The sequence below is a fragment of the Nestor notabilis genome, unplaced genomic scaffold (genome assembly GCF_000696875.1).
Source record: "Nestor notabilis isolate BGI_N333 unplaced genomic scaffold, ASM69687v1 scaffold20820, whole genome shotgun sequence".
NCBI lineage: Eukaryota > Metazoa > Chordata > Aves > Psittaciformes > Psittacidae > Nestor > Nestor notabilis.
Window position 1 is genome coordinate 3,658 of NW_009910952.1, and position 18,551 is coordinate 22,208.

At 48.0% G+C, this 18,551-nt stretch overlaps 1 protein-coding gene across 1 annotated transcript in view; it reads left to right on the forward strand.

Annotated features, from left to right (window-relative positions):
* Positions 1–249: 249 nt before the first annotated feature.
* SREBF2 (sterol regulatory element binding transcription factor 2) overlaps positions 250–18,551 on the forward strand; it is an 18,742-nt gene continuing 440 nt past the window's right edge. The window contains exons 1-17 of the mRNA XM_010012465.1: positions 250–610; positions 1,447–1,628; positions 2,849–2,994; positions 4,751–4,973; positions 6,075–6,189; positions 6,374–6,555; positions 7,297–7,489; positions 8,460–8,641; positions 9,181–9,454; positions 10,413–10,582; positions 10,795–10,963; positions 11,493–11,613; positions 13,180–13,289; positions 14,941–15,073; positions 15,595–15,763; positions 16,918–17,103; positions 17,986–18,097. Of these exons, the coding sequence (XP_010010767.1) occupies positions 250–610; positions 1,447–1,628; positions 2,849–2,994; positions 4,751–4,973; positions 6,075–6,189; positions 6,374–6,555; positions 7,297–7,489; positions 8,460–8,641; positions 9,181–9,454; positions 10,413–10,582; positions 10,795–10,963; positions 11,493–11,613; positions 13,180–13,289; positions 14,941–15,073; positions 15,595–15,763; positions 16,918–17,103; positions 17,986–18,097 (3,028 nt within the window). The remainder of the gene's footprint in view (positions 611–1,446; positions 1,629–2,848; positions 2,995–4,750; positions 4,974–6,074; positions 6,190–6,373; positions 6,556–7,296; positions 7,490–8,459; positions 8,642–9,180; positions 9,455–10,412; positions 10,583–10,794; positions 10,964–11,492; positions 11,614–13,179; positions 13,290–14,940; positions 15,074–15,594; positions 15,764–16,917; positions 17,104–17,985; positions 18,098–18,551) is intronic.

Sequence of the window (18,551 nt, forward strand, 5' to 3'; positions counted from 1 at the left end):
AGTCTGGGAACATGGTGGAGGAGAGTCCTTCCCTTCGCTCTGAACAATGAAAGGCAGGTGGGTCCCGGCCACCTCTTGCTTTCTGTCTGGAGATGTTAAGTTGCTGTGGTATGTTCCCTGGAGTTTTTGAAAGACCCAGAGCTCCTCTCTGTGCATACACACCATCATTCGAGTCCTGACATAGTGGTGGGTGTCAAAGCATGTGGGCAGTAACCCAGCACTGAGCGCATTTCCTTCTCTTTTACAGAGATGCTGCAGTTCGTCAGTAACCAGGCAGGGGACTTCCCAGATTTGTTCTCGGATCACTTGTGTGGCACCTTCCAGGGCAACAGCAGCAGCAGCGAAATGCAGCGGCCATACAGCCAAGTGCAGCTCCAGCCCTTCCCACCACCCCCCACGTCCCCCCAGCTCCAGAGCCTGCCCATCAAAGCGGCACAGGCAACACCTCCAGCCCCTCCGCGCTCAGCCCCGCTCCTCCAGCCCCGGCCCCCGCTCCAGCCCCAGCTCCAGCAGCAGGCCGTGATGATTGCACCGACCTTCAGCTCTGCTCCCCAGACCAGGATTATCCAGCAGCCCGTGATCTACCAGAACGCGGCCACCAGTTTCCAAGGTAGTTGTTGGGGTGCTCGCGATAAACAATGTCAACGTTCAACCTCCATGACAAGCCTGGTGATCCTTTCCTTGTGATGCTGCCTGTGGGGTGTCCTTTCTGCCTACTTGGCTTTGAAGTTGGGGGAGCATGAGCAGCTGTCGTAAATGAGATCTTAAGACTTTGTGTAGCCCATTGCGATAGTTGTCGTCTTGCTGCTCTCCTCTGTTGTGGCCTTCTCTCTTAAGGCTCTTAGGAGGCTTGAGAAAAGTATGGCTAAAAAATGGTTGTTGGCAATGCTGCCTGCTCACTGATGGGGGCAGCAGGCAGATTCAGTCCTGAAGCTCCAGCCTGTCCCGTGCGGCAGTCCAGAATGAAGGCATGTTTAATTGCCAAATTCTCAAGTGCAGTAATTGCCTTGAGCAGAGGCACTTGTAGGGACCTTTAACAATGACTAGAGCTTCGTTTGTGAATGCTGGTTGTCTTGATCCTCTTCAGTAGGTATTGATTCTTTACATGATAAGTAGGATCCTAGGGTCCACCAAGATGAGGAGGAGTGGGCAGGTGCTGGTTGGATAAAGTAATGAGTCCTGTGCTAGCAGAGCAAAGGTTTTTGGCTTTATTTTCTCTTAGCTGATCCTCTGTGACTCAGGGGAAGCTTCTATTCTAGGTGCAGCATCCTCTTGCAGGAGGCACCAAAGGAGCTGGAAGCTTCCCAACGTGTGGGATGTGTTAGATGAATGCTGCCTACTGAGGAGCTCTGTGAAGAAGAGGAGTGAAGCTGGGAGTGTTTGCAGGCTCCAGAATGGAGACCCATGTCTCTGGACTATTTCTGACATGTCTCTCCTGATTTCCAGTTCTCCAGCCTCAAGTCCAGAGCCTGGTGACGTCCTCCCAGGTCCAGCCAGTAGCCATCCAGCAGCAAGTGCAGACTGTGCAGGCGCAGCGAGTGCTAACACAGGCTGCCAACGGCACCATCCAGACATTAACGCCAGCCACTGTCCAGACGGTTGCTGCACCACAGGTCCAGCAAGTTCCAGTAAGTAAAAACACAGAGTGAGGCGGAGATCCAACAGCAGAAGGAATTGCTCTTGTGGGTCTGGTCCTCTGGCTTGCCAGGGAAAAGGTGATGAAGCTTGTAGGGCTGGTGGTCCTGGTCCTTGCTTTTGCACAAGCATTTTTATGTGTGAGAGGTATTTTTAACCAGCCTGTGTTCCAGATGCATCTTACTTCATGCAAGTCGTGTGAGAGTCCCTGTAGCGAGCCATGGTGTGACTTTCAAGTAGTGGGCAACGTTTCAGAAACTCTTTTCACTGAATCACCTGCATAACTAAACTTGGTCTGAAATATTTCTGTAACTTGGTGCTGCCAAACCGGATCGGAAACCTTACTTGAACAAGCTGTCTTCGGCTTTTGCCTACTTTGCAAGTCCACCACATCTACAGTGTCTTGTAAGGGCTGGCTGATATGTGGAATGTCTTCTTCCAATTCTTCTACCACAGTTTCTTTGATCTTTTTGCTGCTGCAGTGTCATGTGATTTCATTTTAAGACATACGCAAGACTTTTTCACTCGTGTGTGTCTTGGCATTGGATAAAAATATTTACGGCTAGGGGACTCTCAGTATGACAGAGTTGCTCTGGGCCAGTTGTATCGTGTCATCTATAGTGTTCTCCATATTTAGGAGTCAACAAGGTATGTGAAAAAATAAGAGCAAGCTGTGTTATGGCAAAATGATGTACAGTTGGTGCGGATCTGCTTGATATTCATGGTACAGATCCTTTCAGTGACATTGGAGAGGGGAAAGCTACTACAGGTATTTGCCAAAGCAGGCTCTCCTAGCCATGTTAGACTCTGACTATACTCAACCAGTTAATGCAGACATCTAATTATAGGTGTAATTGGAGAGGAGAAGGGAGCTTTTCCATCAGCACTTTTGTGTTTTGTTTTGGTGTTTTTGGCTTGTTTTTTTTAAATGTGTGTTTACTTCCGGTGATTGATTAGAAAACCAGTGTCCTGGTGGTTCCTCTGCTCCCCTCCCTCCAGCAATGTTCAGGTTGTCTCATGGTCAGAGTTTGCATATGAGGGTCTGACAAAAACCATCCAGGTGATGCAGGGCACACGATCAAAGAAGTACTTGCACTGCTACGTCCACTGATCTGTAAAGTTCTAACTCTGTCATTGCTTACTTCTGGCTACCGAGATCAGCACAGAAATACATGCCTACTCTCCCCTTCACCTCTGACTCTTTTCAAACTAGGTTTTGGTCCAACCTCAGATCATAAAAACGGACTCCCTTGTCTTGACAACCTTGAAAGCGGATGGTAATCCAGTTATGGCTGCAGTACAGAACCCAGCGCTGACAGCACTCACTGCTCCCATTCAGACCACAGCTCTGCAGGTACCATATGGATGTTCTTCTTCCTTCCTTCTCCTCACTGACCTGCTTTCCTCTTAACTCAATGAGGAGACCTGGGCATTAGTATTCTTCAGTGGTGCAAATGGGAGGGGTTTTGAGGGCTGCACTAGACACATCCAGAGCAAGTAATACCCTGTTTTTGCCAAGGCTAAACACACAGATTGTACTTTTTTTGGCAGCCTCCCATGGCCAGTAAGCAAAGACCAAGGGCATGTTTCTGTTTACCTTTTTCTGGTATTACAAGGAGAGGAACACGACCTAAAAATTCCATCCAGTTTTTAACCTCTGGAAGACATTCGAAACTGAAAGCTCACTCAGAATACCTGTGTAACTTTCCTTTCCCCCTCAGTAGTGTCTAATAATAATGTTGACTCTGATAACTAATTAAGCTGCTCTTCAAGAGGGCATTTGCAGTGAGGACTCAGTGTAATCATTGGAGATAGCAACTGTGCTTCATGGCCTCCACTTCTTATCAACTCTGAGGAACTTGTGCCCCCAAAGACGCATTTATTACGATCTCGTACATTCTGAACAGAGATCTCTGGTCATGTATTTGCTGGGGGAGATAAACTTGCACGTCTAGGCTTAAGTTTTGACTTCTTTTGCATAGCATGGTAGGCTTCTTAAGTACTTGTTTGCAGCCAGGCTAAAATCTTCAATTAACCTGGTTGCTTTTAGGTGACATTTTCATACAGAGATGAGGCTTTTGTGATTGTCTGTCCAAGATAGAATCTCTAAAGCATTTTGAACACATTGAAATTTGGTGGAAATCAGCCAAGGAAAGGTGGAGGACTTACATTCACTTATTTGTCAAGTTCCAGCTTGAAATGAAACTAAATTAATAACCCAATTAGGAGATATTTCAGTGTCAAAATTATTCCTGCAGTTGCTCACGGTTCATTTTTGTTAGTCTGCCTTTTGACAGAAGTAACTCTTCCTCTCCATAACCACTTCCCTGATCCTTGGTATACTTTAGAGTGCTCAATCTTGTTTTGCTGGATTAAGCAGTTTAAACTTTCTTTACTAAAGCTGTACTAGAAGCTCCTCTGTGCAACTGTTTTGGTGAGATTCATCATCTTTTATCACAGAGTACATACTGCTTTAGTTTGGTGTAGATGGTCTATCCTACATCTAGATGTCCATGTTTGATGTTTTCATGCCAGTGGATATCACTCGTTGTCTTAGTTCCTCATCTTAAGGCATTTTTATAGGTTATGGATCTTTTTTTGTCCATTTAATTGAATTCAGCAACTGCAGTGCTCAAGCCAAGGATTTGGTTTTTTCCATAGTCATGTCCTTTCTAAGATTGCCTCTACCAGTTTAGAAGCAGCATTGCCTGTTGCTGATCTGATGACTTTATTTGTCCACAGAAGAGTTGGATTTGGACATTTGGGGTGTAAGGACTGTAGGAGCAATGAGGAGCCTTGTTCCATTTCTCTATTCAGTGGATGAACAGAGCATAGTATTGGCAGAAGAGTGGCGATGCTGTTGGAGAGCAAGTGATGTTCTTGCTCCACAGTGACCAGTGTGGGAGGCAGAGTGGCAGACTTCTCCTGTGTTGCTGTGCCAATGCTTGTGACAGCTGAGGAGGATGGGAGGAAACTGGCATATCTCTTCTTTTCTGAGCTTTACAAACTTTTTCTGGTTTCTCTTTTGTTTACTCTTTTTTTTTTTCTTTTACCATCATAAACCTCATCTAAATTGGCCTATTGCTTGTGACATTTGTTACACATGGTCTTTATAGACCCTTGTTGGGAGCAATGGGACCATTTTGACCACAATGCCAGTGATGATGGGACAAGAAAAGGTGCCTATCAAGCAAGTTCCTGGGGGTGTCAAGCAACCAGAACCACCTAAAGAAGGAGAGAGGAGAACAACTCACAACATCATTGAAAAGCGTTACCGGTCATCCATAAACGACAAGATCATTGAGCTGAAGGACCTTGTCATGGGCACAGATGCCAAGGTAAAGTTGTGGAGTAAGAGCAAATCTAGTGTCATAAATACTTTGTCTTGGGGTACTGGTTGCTCTACCAAATGAAGCTGTTGGATACGTGTGACTTGGTAGCATGCACATGTGTATTGGGATAAGACTGGTGTCTTACCCATTCCATCACCTGTGTATTCAGGAAGGCTTACCAATATAATACTTACTTTATTCTGCTAGTGGTGCTGTTTCTTGAAAATGAGCTATACCTTATGTGTTGGTTCTTCTGTTAGGCCTAACTTACGTAGACCCTCTAGGTAGAGTATCCAAGTGGATGTTTTGTTAACTCTGCCAAATCAGAGCTTGCTTAAGTTTGCTTTTCCATGTGATTGCAGTAGAGATGAGGGTTTACGGAGTTTTCCGATTTGTTTCCTTTAGATATTTAGTAGTAAAATCTATTTGCTCAAATATTAGAAACTTTCTTGCACCGTGTATGCAGGGTTGCTCCATTCATGTTACCTCGTGCTGGCAGAGCAGGGAGTAGTATTGTTGGTATCTTGCATGGTCTCCACACACAGGTGTGCACTAGTGAAATCACTTCCTATTGCTGAGTGGAATTGGAAGCTCATGTTTTAAGAACACTGGTAATGTGCAGTGGCTTCCTAGTTCTTTGGACTTGTGTTTACAAGCTAAACCTGTCCGATTCTTCTGGAAGAAAGTAATTTCATGGGGATGGCCAAGGGAGTGAGACAAGGAGAGAGCCACTTGTCTCAGGATTAAACAGTGAATGATGGTTAACAGACAGCAGCTTGTTCCATCCCAGAAGAGAGTCACTTCATTTCAAAACTGTGGTGCTTTCAAAGGACTGCTTTAGGCTGAAATTTAGATGTGAGCTCTATTGTAATTTGGATGTTAAGCTGTTTCCATTGCACTCTATTTGTAAGATCTGCCTGTTGCCTTGGCCACAGTGTGCCCTGCTGTTGCTTTCTTTACAGTTGCTGAGTGGTCCTTTACACCCCCTTTTTTCTTGTTTTTTCCCCATCACTACATGAATCAAAGGGTTGTGGTATCCCTACAAGGCAGGAGTAACCCTTTGGCACTCTCCATATAAACCGCCTTCTGTGTCTTAATTCCTTGCAGATGCACAAGTCTGGAGTCCTGAGAAAAGCCATTGATTACATTAAATACCTACAGCAGGCCAACCATAAGCTGAGGCAAGAGAACATGGTTCTGAAGCTGGCTAACCAAAAAAACAGTAAGTTGTGGAGGCTGTGCAGCAGGGGGGAGGCACACAGCATAAACGTTAGGATGCCTCTTGCAGTTTGTTATCCTTGACAGAGGTTGTATAGGTAATGACCGGTGTTTGGTGTCCAATTTGAGCAACACTGGCAGGATGCAGGATCAAGAAACATGTACATAATGCACTCTGATTTTTGCAGAGCTGTTGAAGGGCATTGACCTAAGCAGCCTGGTTGACAACGATGTGGATCTGAAGATAGATGACTTCAATCAGAACGTGCTGCTGATGTCTCCTCCAGCCTCTGACTCGGGATCGCAGGCTGGATTCTCTCCCTATTCCATTGATTCAGAGCCAGGAAGTCCACTCCTTGATGATGCAAAGGTATTTGTGACTTCAGTTGTCAAATTCAAGGCATGTGCTTCAGGGATACATAAGGGCCAGAATTTGAATTCTCCTTATTCTCAAGAGTAGAACCAGCAGACATCTGGCAAGCAGATCCGTAGGGGACAGAGATTCCTTGTAAGGATGAGGAGGTGCGTTGGTGTGTTTTATCTCTTAAATGGTTGAGACTACTTCCTGAGCTGTATTATCTGAGCCATACCTTAGCTGCTAGAAAAACTGTACTTGGCCTTCAGCCCCAGTAGTCTCTGTGGACTTATGGTGCATGTTCATGATCTGAAAAGCCGATGGCTTTACAGGGACAGATGTGTCCAGTGAATAAGCAGGAGAACTTGGAAATGGATGATGACATTGGCTGTGGTTAATGATACTCTAAGGAGCCACAGTAACAGCTGTTAGCTGTCTCTGGCTGAAGGTTAGTTTTGTGGATATCACAGAAGAAGTAAGGGCAGTAAAGGTTAATCCTAGCCTAACCCAGGGATCCAGTTAATGATAACTGAAATGACTGGGAGCAGAAAGAAGGTAAAGGCACTGAAATACTTAAGTCTTATCTTACTAAGCTAGGGAGAGCTTCACTGGAGTTCTTGCTGATCTTGATCTTAAAAGCAAATTTTAAACCATGTTTTGGTTCTCCTTTTTCTCTACTCCTCCCTTGGCGTAAGTATTTTTTGTTCTATAAAATGGTAAGCAGGTTTTTTTCTCCTTTTTTTCACTCCTTTGAAGGTTAAAGATGAGCCTGACTCTCCTCCTGTGGCCCTTGGTATGGTGGATCGCTCTCGAATACTCCTCTGTGCTCTCACATTCCTTTGCCTTTCCTTCAATCCTCTGACATCCCTGCTGGATGCCCGAGGAACCCCAGAGTCCGACAGCCTGGTGCGGCATGGCTCTGGCAGGAACGTGCTGACTATTGAGTCAGGTAAGGAACTGGGATAGTTTGGACCACAGGAAGTGGCCAGGCTTACATGGTCTCCCTAAAGACCATCTTCAGCTGTGACAGGTGCAGGTTGCTGTTGGTGTGGTTCAGTGGGATGGGTTTGTGTGTTCAGGGGGTTGTGCCACCTTTGTTTAATGGTTGGGAGGGGTAGTAACTGCGGGGTTGGGTGTGGGAGGAGAGCCAGTGAGAGTGCTTGGACCTGGTTCCAGTTTATATCCACATCCAGTGTTCTTGCACGAAACCAGCCATGTGTGGTGAGGTAGAGGGACCACCTACTCGCAGCCCAGCAACGATAGACCCTGGCAAAGTAGTTCAGGGTAAGGGGCTTCCTCCTGTCCTCACCAGTCCTTGAGGCATGTTCACTTTATATTTGTTTTTAAAGTAACTGACTGATTTTTGTAATTTAATAGGAAAATAATAGATGAAGAATTACTTCAGAAGCAGTGTTGTGAATGGGTCTTGCAACTGTCCTGTTCAACACACTTATTCCATAATATTCATAGTTTGGAGCACTTCAGCTTAGGGGAGGGCAGGGGGTTCTGTAGGTGTGCTGTCATTTCTTTGACTGGTAAATATACTTCCTTAATTAAGGCCAGAAAATGACAGTGAAGTATTGAGTACAGATGGGTGTATCTAATAGAAAAATCAGAATACAAGGTATTCTAGGAAAACTAAGTGCTGATTCAGTTGTTTTGTTGTTTTTTGTTGTGTTTGTAAAGTTGGCTTGTAAAAATTACTACTTGTATTTGACTGGGGATATTGTGGCTTGGAGTTTGGATGGAGAGCTGTTGTTACCGGTGTTTCCTGATTAAAATGCAGTCTTTGCAAAAGTTGATACTGCATGTGGCAAGCGTAGCAAGACATCCTTCTAGGTCTTCTGGCTCATCCTGTTGCTGGGCTTTTGATGTCCAGATTAACTCTTACCTTTGCTTGTTTGGGATGTCTGTTGCAGATGCGGGTGGCTGGTTCGGCTGGATGATGCCCACTCTGATCCTGTGGCTCGTGAATGGGGTGATTGTACTGAGCGTGTTCATAAAGCTCCTCGTGCACGGAGAGCCAGTGACCCGGCTGCACTCCCGGTCATCGGTCACCTTCTGGAGGCATCGCAAGCAAGCGGACCTGGATTTGGCACGGGTAAAGCTGACTCGTCCTGCCTGATTTCAGATTAGTTGGTGCTAGGTTGTCTTGAGTGGATTGCCACCCTCTGTCAGCCTAAGTTAGTAAGGCTGGATGTGAGTATTGGAAGAGACTCCTAACTTCTGTCCTTGGTCCTTGCTGCTGCATCTTGTAGGTATCTCCATAGCAAGGTCTTGGCTTTTGTCCAGAATCTGGCTTTTGCTGTGTCTGTCTGCTGTCCTCCAGCCTCTTGGAAGTCCTCCCCATTGTTGAGGCAACATGAGCCTTTAGATGTGGGGAAACTTCATGTTGTTTGAGAAGGCAGGAAGTTCCTTTCACCTAGTGCTTATGTGTTTCTCGGGCAGTGCAGGATCAGACCCGTTTGTGGAAAGATATGTGTAAGGCCAAATTTGAAGCTGCTGTAGGTTGCCTTCATCTTTACCCTTGGCTAAAGATGTTGTCCTAGCTTGCACATGAGTGTGTCTTGCTCTCAATGCCCAGGAGTGTCTCTGTGATGGTGCTTTGTGTTGTTGAACCTTTTCTCATGTTGTTTGCAGGGGGATTTTGCCGCAGCTGCGTCAAACCTGCAGACTTGCCTGTCGGTACTCGGCCGAGCGCTGCCGGCTTCCCGCCTGGACTTGGCCTGCAGCCTGTCCTGGAACGTCATCCGCTATAGCCTGCAGAAGCTGGCGCTGGTGCGGTGGCTGCTGAAGAGGACTTCTCATCAGTGGCGGGCAAGGGAGGCCACTGCAGGCTTTGAGGATGAGGCCAAGACCAGCGCTCGGGATGCAGCTCTAGCGTATCACAAGCTCCATCAGCTTCACATAACAGGTAGGAGCAGAGGTGAAGGATCTGCTGTCCTTGTTTTGCCATATGAGGAGGCTCAGAGCTGATCCTAGAGGATACAGGGAGAGCGCTGCGGCCTCCTTCCTCCAGGAGGGCTGCTGTTGGAAATTAGCCTGACAAATTTCAGGAGCCACTTACTAGAATACAATAGATTCATGCAATAAGAGAGCTCTGTAAGAAGGGCCAAAGAACAGCAATGTCTTGAGTTAGGTGTTCCTAGTCTGCACGGGTGGCTGAGAGTCTTTCCCAAGCAGCAGTTGATGGAGTCCAGTCACTTTTTTGCTGCTGTTAAGGGCTTTTTTTATCCGGATCACTCCGGAACATGATATGGAAGCAGAGGCTGAGGTTAATTGCTGGAAGAAGTTAAATTTCCGAAGCGTATAGAGCTCAGATTGCCAGTTGGTGTTGATAAGCTTTGAAAACCTGTGAGCGCATGTACTAAGGAAGTGCTTGAATGTTGCTTGTAAACAGTTGTTTTTGCTGTTTCCTTGGCAAACCAATTTGCAACGTTAATAGGCTCCAAGCGCATGAGAAATCCAAGCTAAACTTCCTTCTGCCTAATGCTGTGTGAACTGTAGCCATGCCACCAGGGATAAGTAGTTGTCCTTAATATTATCTGAGTAGGTATAGAGGGGGACTGCAAAGGAGTTCAGTTTTAAAGTAGTGATGAATATAGCAAGACAAAAATTACTGATGATTTTATCCTGACTGATTTAGCTATACAAGGCTTTCCCACTGTGGATACCAACCTTGGTATCTGTGGAGGGAAGACTCAGTTATGGTTGTTCTGTTGCCTGACTACAGAGTAGGCATATATGGTTGTAAACTTCTCATGTCAACAGGTTCTTCTTGTCTCTTTAGAACAGTAGCCCTGCATGTCATGGTAGTATTTAGTAGCTGGTACTACTTCATTAAAAATTAACACTTTTCCCTCCTGGTGCAGGTAAACTTCCCTCCAGCTCAGCTTACTCAGGCTTGCACATGGCCCTGTGTGCTGTGAATCTGGCTGAGTGCGCAGAAGAGAAGATCCCACCCAGCACAATGGCAGAAATCCACCTGACAGCCGCGGTTGGCTTGAAGACCCGCTGTGGAGGCAAGCTTGGCTTCCTAGCGGTGAGTTGTCATCTCTTCCATCACACCTCCAAGCAGAGCTCTAGGAAGGCCTGCAAGCTGGCATTGCTGTAGCTCAGGGCGTCTGCCAGCACAATAATCACAATATGGTCTGCAATTATGATACAAGCTGTAATTATGATATGACCTTTGTCCTCGGTAGTGTGTTTCTTTCCCTGGGTGCTGTTCTCAATCTTAGCCTCTCCTTTCTCCAGAGCTACTTTCTAAGCCAGGCTCAGAGCCTGTGCAGCTCGGAGCGGAGTGCCATTCCTGACTCGTTGCGTTGGTTGTGCCACCCCCTGGGACAGAAGTTTTTTGTGGAGCGAAGCTGGACAGTGAAATCAGCTGCAAAGGAGAGCCTGTACTGCACCCAGAGGAACCCTGGTGAGAGCTGCTTGTGTCCTGAGTGCATGGCCTCATAGCACTTTGAGCCTGGTTATCTCTCCACCTCTGGAACAAAAGCACGTGTCTTGAAAGCATGCACTTGTGTATGGTCTTGACAGGCAAGAGGGGCTGTGGAGCTGAGAGATGTGTCTTCAGCCTGCAGGACCTGGCTTTCCCCCGTTGTATACAGTGCTGTATAATCCTGCTTGTGTCTTTGTATGATGCATGTGGTCATGAATGTCTGGGGGGGTGACTTTGGGGTGACCAAGATTTATCATCCACAGAGCAATGTCATCTGGCAGAAGTGCCAGAGGGATAAGTGACCAAAGGCTGCAGCTTTATAAATGGATTGAAGGGTTGAAAAGGCCTTGAAAACTTAGTCTTTAGAAATCATTGCATTAACTGCTCAAGAATTTCCCTCTACTGTTCTTCCTCTTGCACCCACGTTTTGATTCTTCTTTTTGGTTGTATTGGAGGGTGGCTTTCACTGTATGCAAGTGAAGTGGTTTGATTTTTGTTTCCTCTTTAGCCGATCCTATTGCACAAGTTCATCAGGCATTTTGTGAGAACCTGCTAGAGCGAGCGGTGGATTCGCTTGTGAAGCCTCAGACTAGGAAAGAGATAGTGGAACAAGAGGAGGAGGAGCCATGGTAAGTTTACGTGCTGGCCACAACTGCAGGCTCTGTGGCAGAGCTCATGACCACTGTCTGAGCGCTCTGGGGCAAACTGAGTGGTTAGTCCTTACTAAAGGCTTGGAATGACAACAACGTAAGTCTTGCCAACACAGCTTATTCGAAGAGCAAGCTCTGCCTCTTCCTATTAAAACATCCGAAGTCAAAGGTGAACCTGCGTGTAGTAAGGATTTCTAGTGGCAGCTGGCACAGTACTGATTGATTCCTGAACTGGATGGATGGTGCTTTCTCTGCTGTGACAAAGTTTAATGCTCAAGGGTGCTAAAATTAGGGTGTACATACCAGCAGAACATATGTGCAGGACTCGAAGAGTGTGTGAAGGTCTAGCATGTCAGAGAGTGACCCACCCCGAGCTCACTATCTTATGCATGAGCATGTTCCTAACTGCAGAGCCACATTCACCAGCAGTGAAAAATCAAACTGATCTGTGGCAGCAAATGGTGTTGGCTGAAATTATCATTGCCTCTAAGCTCTGTGACCAAATGAAAGGGGCCAATAGGTGGGAATTGGAGCAGCTTTTTGTACAGAACCCTGATCACCTTTTTCGTAGACTCCACAGGAAACAGAGCCTCAGCCTTTGCCAGTAATTCAACACTGTTTCTAGCCAATATCCAGATATACTGGTGCCAGGCAAACACCATGCAAATATATGGAAAGCTCTGTAAGGATCCTGTCCCCAAAGAGTGTGGGTAAAAGCCTCAAACGAGAAGATAATCCATCATTTTCCTCTGTAGGGAAGATACTGCACATTTAGCTTATTTAGCTTAATTTTTTTTGTTCAGTATCATGTCTGTTTTCTAGTGTTGTTGCAGAGAATAAGCAGCAGTTCAGTCTAATTGCTGGCACAGTACAAACGCTTGTGATCCGATGCTGCTGGTGATGATGAGAGAAAGTAGCAGGATTTGTATAAGTGGGGTGGATTGGCAATGTACTTGTGGGAGTCCTGTTTCTTCTTGGGAAGGACTAGCTTTAGTAATTCAGCAAGCCGTTTTGTCCCCCTCTAGGGGTAGGAGCTCAACATCTTCTTCAGTAGCATGTCCCAGGAAATTAGATCGTTGTTGCATGTGCTGCTTTCTCTGACCAACGCTATGAATGCGTTGTTACTTGCATTCATACATGTTTGCATATATGCAAATAGCCACTTGCAGAAGAGCAGTTCAGCCTCTTTTAGAGGCAGTGATTGAAAAGGAGTGTGTAATCAACTTGTAACATAGGTCATGTCCAGCATCTCTGTAACTGAGGTGTGAGGCTCCTGGGGTTGACTCTAGTTCTGTGCTGGTCTCCTTGCATGGGGAGGTGTGAGGCTGCTCCTCCCTGAGCATCTGCCTGTGCACTTCCACTCTCAGGGTGGTCTCTTCAGTCCAGCAGTGTTGTGTTTCCTGTAGAGCTTGAACTTTCTGCTGGTTTTTTAAACAGTGGGTCAACACTGTTTAAAAATGCCTTGTGACTGATGAGAAATGCTTTTAGGCCTTGGTACCTCTTGTTTGACAGCATAGCGAAGGTCTGCCTTGCTTCTTGTTTCAGTGAGTTCTCCAGTGCCATGGAGTACTTGAAACTGCTCAACTCTTTCTTGGACTCAATGGGAAGTGGAGCTCCCCCCTTTGCCAGCAATTCTGTGCTCAAGTCTGCCCTGGGTAAGTCTGGCAGAACCGGAGGTGTCCCAGCTGTAGGAGCTACTGCTGGTATGTGTTCCGTCTCTCCCCACCACCTCTCAAACTCCAGGCAAGGAGAAATGCAGCCTTTGGAGTGAGGCTTGATTGCTGAGCAGCCGCACACCACAATGTGGTATGGGATTGCATGTTCAAGCTGCACCCTGTGCCCTCACCTGAGAGCTTGCTTCTGGCAATGCAAAGTAAGAGGAAGGGTGTAGCCTATAAACAAGCATAGCAGTCATGCCGTTGGGGTTTTTTTTCCACTTAATGACCTCTTGGACCCAATACAGGTTGACTTCACTTTCACAGCAGCTGTCTTGCAGCCCCAGCTGTAAGCAAGTTCTGTGCATATTTTTAAACTAAACCAGAGGGAGTTCAGGTTAGATGTAAGGAAGAAGTTCTTTACTGTGAGGGTGGCGAGGCACTGAAACAGGTTGCCCAGAGAAGTGGTAAATGCTTCATCCCTGGCAGTGTTCAAGGCCAGGTTGGACAGGGCCTTGGGTGACATGATCTAGTGTGAGGTGTCCCTGCCCATGGCAGGGGGTTGGAACTGGATGATCTTAAGGTCCTTTCCAACCCAAACCATTCTGTGATTGTATGATATTTTGGGAGGCACTTGGTTTTCAGTGCGACAATGGGCCTACAAGGATGATGGGGAGGGACTCTTCATCAGGGACTGTGGTGATAGGACAAGGGGTAACGGTTCAAACTTAATAGGGGAAGTTTAGGTTAGATATTAGGAAGAAGTTCTTTACAGTGAGGCTGCTGAGGCACTGGAATGGGTTGCCCAAGGAAGTTGTGAATGCTCCATCCCTGGCAGTGTTCAAGGCCAGGTTGGACAGAGCCTTTGGTGACATGGGTTAGTGTGAGGTATCCCTGCTCATGGCAGGGGGTTGGAACTAGATGATATTAACGTCCTTTCCAACCCAAACCATCCTATAATTCTATGATATGTAGGCTCCCTCTGAGCTATGAGCTCATCTGGGCTTGGCTGGTAGCAGGCTTCTGGAGTGTTTGTCTTGCTTAGTATTGGTACAGACAGCACCTGGCAGCTCTCTGGTATGCTGCTGTTCCTACAATGTGTAGAGATATACAAGGAAAAACTAGACAGTTTTCTAGGGATTATTTTTTTAGTATAAAGGGAAGTCTCTATTTTTTGAGCCAATATTGTAATGAAATGTAAAAGCAGGTCAGAGTAGCAGAGCCTGTGTCCTTTGAGCCTAGGTAGGCTTTGGGAAGTTTTTCAGGGGGTGTTAAGTAGTGGAGGAAATCATATTGGAAACCTGATTTACTAGCTTGATGGTGATTAGTGCCAAGGCATGGTGTATATGAGTGGAGCTGTTATTTTGGGGTGGTGAGTGGAGATTCTTGTTGAGAAGGAAGTTGACAGGTTTCTAGACTAGTAGACAGGTAAGTTCTTGTTGACAAGGTACAAACTTGGCAGCCAGAACTGCTTGCAGTTAGTGTAGGGTGCTTGCCTGCTGCCAAGTTGCTTTGTGTTCCTGCAGCACGTTCCAGCATTGAGCTGGATGGCTGTGTTCCTGTGTGATCCGTTTGGGCTCGTCAGCATCGATCTCAGTGGGAGGAGCCGGGTGTCGGCTCCGAGGCTGCAGCTCAGGATTCTGTCCCGCAGGCCCTGACGTGGTGTGCCGATGGTGGTCAGCGGCGGTGGCGATGGCAATCGCTTGGCTCAGAGGGGACGACGCGGCCGTGAGGTCACACTTTGCCGAAGTGGAGCGCATGCCGAAGGCCCTGGAGATGTCGGAGTGCGTAGGCCTCGTATGACTTATAAACCCCTGCCCCTTCTGAATGGGGGTGGCTCTTCCTCTAATGCTCTCCTGTGGGGCTGTGCTCTGGAGCTGCACACGTCTTGTGCAGATGTGCTCAGCAGTTCACATGTAGGTCAAGGCTTGCAGGCTGATATCAGAGCCGTGGAGTGGAAGTGTTAGAGTTGCTTCTTTAAGGATGTCTTTTGGCTTTGTTGTAACTGCACAGCCTTCCACCTTCCAAAATCAAACACAGCTCATGCACTGATGGAAAGACTGGTGTCACCTTCTTGGTTCTTTTGCACTAAAGCACCTTTGCCAGTTTGCTTCCATCTCTCTGTGCAGTCTGTGTAGGTGAGAAACCATTTCTATCTTTTTTTCCTGTCTAAGAAATCATCTCTGCTCTTGAAGATGGGAGGATGAAAGCTGATGCTGGTTGCTGCTTGAGCTCAGCTCCTTGGGCTGCCCTGTGGCAGCCTGACATGGTACTGCTTGAAAGCAGCACTCTTATTCTCTTTCAGGAATGCTCTGGTGAAAGCCACCTTCTACGTGTGTAAAGCCATGCAGGCCTCACTGTCTGGGAAGGCAGATGGACAGCAGAACTCCCTGGGTCACTGCGAGAGGGCCAGCAGTCACTTGTGGAACAGCCTCAACATGAGCAGCGGCATCTCCAGCACAGTCCTTAACAATGTAAGAGTTACAAGCCTGAGATAACACATATGGTCCCTCTTGGTTGCAAGGTTGGTCTTGCTGCAGGTATATAATTTCCATGTCGTATCAGTATTCACCATTCATCCTGTGTCTCATGTGAGTAGAGGGAGAACTTCTTACCTTTCCTTTCAGAGGGCATTTACATCTTTTTGCCTCTGCTGTATGGAGGAGCAGAGCTGCAGGTAAAACATTGTTTCCTGGGCATGGTCTTGGATAGCTGAGCTCTTGCTCATCTCCTGCCAGTAGCTGTCACCTCTTTCTGATGCTTTGAGCATTTTGAATTTGGCCTATGAAAATCATCCATCTCCATCCTCTAAATGAAGTTTCTGACACCTGTAAAGCAGGACCTCATTGTGTTGAGTCTGCTGTTTCAGGCAGCGCTCATGAGTGTTTGAACCTTTTACTGCAAAAGTGGGACTGTGCTATTTGTGTGGGGCTTATTTCTCTTCTTTCCAGGATTGCCTAAAGCTGGATCTTCCCTTCGTGGCATATGGGACACAGTTCTGGTCCTTTCCATCCCTCCTGGGTGGCAGCTGTAGTGCATTGTAGTTGCATTGCATGTTGTGGCAGTAACTGTGCAATGTTTCTGCAGTGCAGTACAGAGGCACTCTGCTTCTGCAGCATGGGTAGGGTCCCCTAAAAGTAACTAGGACAGCAAGCGATGCTAGGGGGCAGCAGCAGATGGGGAAAAAGGGATTTGGGCTGTGTCAAAACTGCCTTTTTATTCCTTTGCGGGTAGCAAGGCTGTCTTTACCCTCTCCCCCTAGTTAGTATCATCGTTCAAGTAGGAAAGCCTTTGCAGAAGGCTGGGGCACTGCTGGTGCAGGATACCCTTGGCACATCTCATCTGGAGTGGGGTCAAGGTCAGCCTTGTGGAGGTGTTGGACCTCCTTGGACACAGCTTGGTGCCTGTTCCTTAGGCTGGACCTCTCAATGCCGAGCTCCAGAGATGCCACTTGGGGAGAAGGCAAAGCCTCACTCCCCTGGGCGCATTGTGGTGGGGGTGATGCGGCTGGGAGGGCCCCTGGGTGGGCAGGAGGTTGCTGTGTCTGCAGCTGTGTAGCACAAGGCCTGTTACTTGCCTGATAGGTTGTGTTAATAAGCGTGTGTGCCCGGGCGCCCGGCTCTTGCAGATGATCCAGCTGCTGGCCTGTGACTTGCTGCTCTCTCTCCGCACCAGCCTGTGGCAGAAGCAGGCGAACGCCAGCCAGGCCCTGGGTGAGACCTACCACGCCTCGGCCCCCGAGCTGACGGGCTTCCAGCGTGACCTCGGCAGCCTGCGTAAGCTGGCCCACGGCTTCAGACCTGCCTATCGCAAGGTGACGGCTTGCCTCCTGTGCCTGCTTAGCTATACCGCTTCCCAGGGGAAACTGTGGCCCTTGGGAGTGTCGGGTGTACATGGGCTTGAGTGGTTTGGACACTTGCGGTGGGACGGTCTGCCACCAGCAGCCTCCATGCTCTCCTGGTGGGCGATGAGGGAGGTTCCATGGGAATCCAGTGCGTGTCAGGAGATGTCTGCCTTAGTTTTACCTAGAAAGCAATCACATCTATGCTGCCAAGCAAATACCATGGCATTCTGTCCTGTGTGGGGCTTCAGGCCAGATCAGTCCTTCCAGAGAGAGCGGAAGGGAGGTTTACTTGGCCGTGTTGGCTCTGCAGGTAGCTTTGCAGGGGGGGTGTGTGTCAGATGACTTCTGCATCTGCAGAGCATCAGGTGCTTCTCTGGAGGGTTTCCCCCACTTGTGTTCTGCTTGGTCTATCTAGTTTTAAACCTCTGTAGAGGAAGTGTAGTCTGATACGACAAGAGAGTTGTCCTGGTATTGTCCAAGTTCTGGATTTCAACGTTACTGGAGTGCTGCACTAGCAGCCTGGGGTGAGATACCCACCTAGGCCACAGTGCCAGGGTTTGCACTCCCATTTTCCACCCTGTTCCCTGCTCTTGTACCTCCTCCTTTCCAGGCCACTTGCTGTTATGTGTCAAAAGCTTTTTTCCTTCCTCATGGTTGCCCTGACCTGCAAATTCCCCAGAGACAGGTGGGAAGATGAGGGAGGAGTGTGGAAATGGGTCTCTGCTGTTGGCAAGGCATCAGTGCTCCGCTCTGGAAAGGCGTGGGCTGAGGGATGACGCGCGCTCAGCCGCAGCATCACCCCTGTGCCAGCCCACCTCGCACCCTCCATCCCATCTTTCCTTCCACCTCCAGGTCTTCCTCCACGAGGCCACTGTGCGCCTGATGGCGGGTGCCAGCCCTACCCGCACCCACCAGCTGCTGGAGCACAGCTTGAGGCGACGCACTCCTCAGAGCAGCAAGCAAGGTCAGCCCCAGGGCCTGGGCAGCGACCTACTGCCTGTGGGGCTGGGAGGGGGCAGTGCGTGGGCAAGGCTGGGGGGTCATAGTGGCAACCTGCAGCCTCTTCAGGATAATGAGCTTCCATCACCCTGTGGCTCATGGTGATGCTTCTGCCATGGTCTCTGCAAGCTGGATAATGTGAGCTGCCATTCCTGGGCTGGTGGTGTCGGTGGAGAGGCTCGAACACATTTGCCTTTCTGCAGCCACACACGTGTGAAAACTTGGCAGGCTGGAGTTTGGGGAGGTTAGTGCAAAAAGGCAGAAACCAGGAATCCTAAAGGGGAGAGCCAAGAGACATGGTGGTGGTTATAAAATGCCTTGGGTGTTTAACAAAATGGGCAGATGTGCGTGCTGGTGCTGGGATGAGCTCTGAAGTGAAGTGAAAGGGATCATCTCTGTAGCAGACAGGATTGCCAGTC